The 4807-nt window shown below is 30.4% G+C and overlaps 1 protein-coding gene across 1 annotated transcript; it reads right to left on the bottom strand.

Moving 5' to 3' along the window:
- Positions 1-3296: 3296 nt before the first annotated feature.
- Positions 3297-4592, bottom strand: LOC113400170 (NADH dehydrogenase [ubiquinone] iron-sulfur protein 5). The gene is made up of 3 exons (XM_026639645.2): positions 4447-4592; positions 3629-3848; positions 3297-3457 (listed from the first exon to the last, which is right to left on the bottom strand). Exons 2-3 carry the CDS (start codon positions 3839-3841, stop codon positions 3368-3370), a joined length of 303 nt encoding a protein of 100 aa, XP_026495430.1. The 5' UTR covers positions 3842-3848; positions 4447-4592; the 3' UTR covers positions 3297-3367.
- Positions 4593-4807: the final 215 nt, after the last annotated feature.

The raw sequence follows: 4807 nt of genomic DNA on the forward strand, positions 1-4807 counted from the left end.
TAAAGATTCTAATCCATCATTTGACATGCAAGAATTAATTGTAAATAGTTTGGCGCCTAAATTCCGCGCAAAAAAGCCTTCGACCGACCGTGACTGTTACGCAAAAAATTTAAGAGGTGGAGTTCGTTCGCGGCGCGCCATTTTCGTTCACAAGTACTTCCAAATTTAATAAACCAGCAGATATCATCATCTTCTATGTAGAATGTCGATGATAAATTCTGATATGTGATAAAATTTATATATTAATTAATTTTGATATTAATAAAGGTCAAATATTTAAACAGAAAATCTCATACGTGTTATATATATTTATAGTATACAATAATATTAAATAATTACCTACCTATATATTCTTTATATACCTTTAGGATGAATTTTAGGAATAACTTGTTAATTCATGAATAGATCGATGATCAATATATTTTATCGTCTTTACGTTGTACTTTTACATTAAAGAGAATAAATACAATGCAAAAAAGACTATTTCAAATACGACATTAAATAAACAAATAATTTTAGTAATCACTTTATTTTTTTTAAGATCAGCTCAAAAGCTATCAATTTTTGGCGATTTATACTTCTTATCTTCATCGAGCAGCCCGCAAGCTATCTGCCGATCGCGTTCTTTGCGTAGAGCCTATGAAAATATTTTTTTCCATTTGTTAATATATTTAGATATATTAAATAGAAATACCGTACATAATAAACATTTCTTTAGTTAATTTTTATTTAACTGTGTAGTTAGTAAATAAAACATTTTTAACAAAAAATATATCCCCCTCTTTTTAGACCGTGATTGCGCAGTATATAATCGTGGATAATAACTGAAGATTGCTAGTTACAGCAGCTTAAATATTATTCCTTTTAGTAAACAGCTCGACGTTTAAATCAACATCGTAATAAAACCTGCATAGGCAAAATATATTATGAGAAACATTTGTCCACAGACAACCAATTCTCTTTTTACAGGATAAGCCTTTACTCAGCAGTGGAATATTTATAGAGTGTCCCCTAATGTTATTGTACTTAATTTTTTTTTGTGAACCTGCACTTCACTCCTCTTTTTTATTAACTTCGATGGACCTGATATAATTTAAATAGCAAAATGTTGTTAACAGATAATTGCTATATCTACGTGTGTATAATAGTGTCATTTTATGTGATAAGAACATAAATACGTATATCACAACTAGCTGTGCCCGCGACTTCGTGCTCGTTTGAATTTGTACAATACAGCGTGACTTTACTTTTATTTTTTTATAAGTTAAGTTACAACGAATAACAAACGAGAGACAGACAAACATTGAAGAAAATGTTATTTTGGTATATGTACCGTGTATACATACATATGTATTTAAATAAAAACCAGTTATTTTAGTATTATAAACAGACACTCCAATTTAATTACCACGAACCGCATGAACTGTTTTGTTTTGGCTTGACACTCTTTGAAATCCTCAATATATGTGTAACATTTCCTGGGTCCACGGTCAAAGCCGTAAGCTTCTATGCAGTCCATCATGTCCATCTCTTGAGTAGCACATTTACCTAGCAACTGATGATTCAATATCCCGCCGGTTATGTCTGTAAAAATCGTTCGTAAAAATGGTGACACTTGATCACCCATATTTTAAGACTTAAATATCTTAAGAATTTTAAAGCAATAATAGTTAATGTGTATCTTTTTGCAGTTACTTTGACTTTTGTGGTTTTTTTTATTGAAATTGTCAAAGTAGTTTTTATTTGTTATATTGTTACTCTACAGTAGTTAAAATTTTTGAGCATTATGTGAATCTGCGTAGACTGGTGGCGCCTGTGTTTTTAATTTTGTAAGTACATACGATCGTGTTGTCTGTGTGATCATATAGGTATTCTAAAAATACAAACTTTGAGTTACACTATACACTGATTGTGACTATAGCCATCCGACATACTAACGTAGCATTTTAGCGTAGTCAAATATAATAGGAACTGGAATTAATCAATGACAATTACATTTAAACAGACATTTTTACTAATTTTAAAACAGTATTTGTTTATTAATTATTTATTTGGTACATTTACGTATTTAATAATAACAATAAAGTTATAATCGAAAATTAGATTACTGGGCGAACACTAGTGTCCGTTAAACGCTGTTCTTAAATTGCCTTATACCAACGTTTTGATATTTCATAACAGTCATGAGGGGGAAAGAACATCTTGAGTATATCTGCATATGAAGGATAAAAATCTACCACAATTGAATCCACCTACCCACTATGGCAGAGTTCAGGTATAACCTATTCCAATAAAAGTAGGAAAAAAACCTTAGATTTACGTATTTTATGCGATTTGCTAATAACTCAGCAAATATTACGCACTACTAAGAGTTTATGATTAATATATCTTTATTTATAATACAACACTATTACATTTAACTACTTATTTACACTTTAATTTTACTTCCAAAATTCCGATAAGTTTCGTCAACGTTCAAAACGCAATTTTTTCCTAAATCCATAGTGAATATCATATTAATCAAGCTCTCGACCAATGATAAAGCATCTCTTTGCTGGTAAATGTTGTTTATTTGCCTTTTTTCCTTTTATGGTTGGAATAGAGTATAGGCTCCAAAGTCTCTCAAGTTCTTCTCAATAGTGAGACCTAAGCGCAGCCATGGCCCATGGGACATTTAGTGACTGTTGGTTCTTTGTACAATTTGTTTATATGGAATGAGACATTAGAAGGAAGAATATTATTTGAATAATTGTTATAATTATATAATATATATTCTTTCAGAAATAATATTTAAATTTACACACGAGATGTTAGAATTATAATTAATGTAATTTCAAAAAAAATAAACTTTTTTTTTTAGTTGTTAAAATAGTGTACAAAACAGGTTGAAGTATTTGCCAAAGTAAGCGAAGAAATAGAACAAACTGATACGATTGCGCTAGAGCGTGGGGCCGTAAGACGAGCCCGTATGCCTATTTGATTGTTTAATAAAAGTAGTTGTCATTAAAAATTTCTTGAGAAGGCAAAAATATTTTGAAGTAAATATCATTTAATGTGACAGTCACCATAAACAAAATTTTATTCACTTTAAGCCAATCTTGAACTGAAGATTGTAGCAATAGTCAAACAGCTTCGGCTTTGGTCAGAAATCATGATAACTAAGTAATAACTAACATCAATTAACAAGGATGAGTAAAAAGAGTCTTAAAACATGGCTACAAATCACAGAATAGTAAGCACATAATTAATTGCCTATAAACATGAAATTTAATATTATAACTAAATAAAAAATAAGGTAATTGAAAAATCCTATATTGTTTTTTTATTTATGATACACATAATTATATCTACACAATCGCAACATAGTTTAGAAACTGTCAACCCTTGGGCTTAAGAATTTTTCATCTCCTTTAAGTTTTCCTTCAGCAATCTGTCTCTCTCTTTCTTTCCTTATAGCCTGAAAATATAACAAAAACTTCTTTAGAAAAAACAATACTACAATCTTATTTTATTCATAGATGAATCATTTTAATTATTTGTACAATTTAGTTTATAATGATAAGGAGAAGAATATGTCATATCATTTAAGTACTTCAAATAAATGATTATTAAGTAACAAAATTCTAACCACAAATCTCTTAAATTGTTTAGTTTTTGTCTGGCATTCGTGAAAGTCATCAAATAGCTCCCCACATTTGACCCGTCCACGGTCAAGGCCATAAGCTTCAAGGCAGTCCATGTAGCGCATCTCCTGTTTCTGACAATTGCCTAACATCTGATGCGATATCATGCCACCGGTGATATCCGTAAACGGAGAACGAAAGTATGGTGAAATCGACATTCTCCACCTGAAATAGAGAACAAATTTGGAGTAAAAAAAATGTGTCTTTCTATTCATGTATATTTATTTATTAATTCAAGATGAGTAAAATAAACGAGTAATTCCACATACTTCAAGTCCTTAGTTTTTTGGTAAACAACTGGAACCAAAAAGGTCCAGTCTATTCAAACTCTCATCTAATCAGCCAGCTAATGGCAATCTGATATGACTAAAGCAGCGTTCCTGGGAACAGGAGTGTAACACTGACTGATGTCTTGCGTGCTGCTAACAATTTATTGAACAACAGATTCAATACCCTATACCGACCCGTAATTTTAGCCTGAGACATCGAGATCTGCAACTGTATAAACTAGTAACTAAACCTACAATTCCAGCAAGGGAGTTAAAATACATTACATCAATAACAATCATTTATTCACATGTTCTGTACTATCCTCTTTTGTTTTCGTTTTATTAATAATTGTACACCATAAAATCAAAACAAATTTAAAGAAGGTTAAGGAATTACGTAAAGAAATCATAACAGAATAGTGAAATTAGTCTTTATTGTCTATTTAAAATCCAGTCACTTCACAATAGTTAGGACAAAATATTTAAACTATTACCTTTCAATTAAACACTGCTGTTAAAATTTCAGTTATGCAGTGACTTTTGTAAAAAACAAATGAAATTCTAATTAAATTGGTATTTATTTCGAGACTGAATCTGAAATAATGGGCAGGGTTGCAAAGAACAAAAAATCAAAAGTCAAAACAATTACCATAGATTGCTAGAAAAGTCATCAACGTCAGTAACATTTAATCATTATTTTTGTTATTAACAAATAAGGAATTTTAATTGTTTCAACATTTTTCTCCCGTCTTTCACTCTTTTCCATAAAACTTAGTTCTCTCAACTAGTCTAGTTGAAAATGACTAATTGATGTGTGAGAGATGAGCCATCCTATAGATGTACGAGTATCTCGTG

The sequence above is a fragment of the Vanessa tameamea genome, chromosome 18 (genome assembly GCF_037043105.1).
Source record: "Vanessa tameamea isolate UH-Manoa-2023 chromosome 18, ilVanTame1 primary haplotype, whole genome shotgun sequence".
Classification (NCBI taxonomy): domain Eukaryota; kingdom Metazoa; phylum Arthropoda; class Insecta; order Lepidoptera; family Nymphalidae; genus Vanessa; species Vanessa tameamea.

Excerpts from the sequence above, each read along its gene's own strand:
- LOC113400170 (XM_026639645.2), bottom strand. The coding sequence starts at position 3,841 with ATGTCGATTTCACCATACTTTCGTTCTCCGTTTACGGATATCACCGGT. Across the intron at positions 3,458-3,628 it reads AACAATTTAAGAGATTTGTG|GCTATAAGGAAAGAAAGAGA; the intron begins GTTAGAATTTTG and ends TTATATTTTCAG.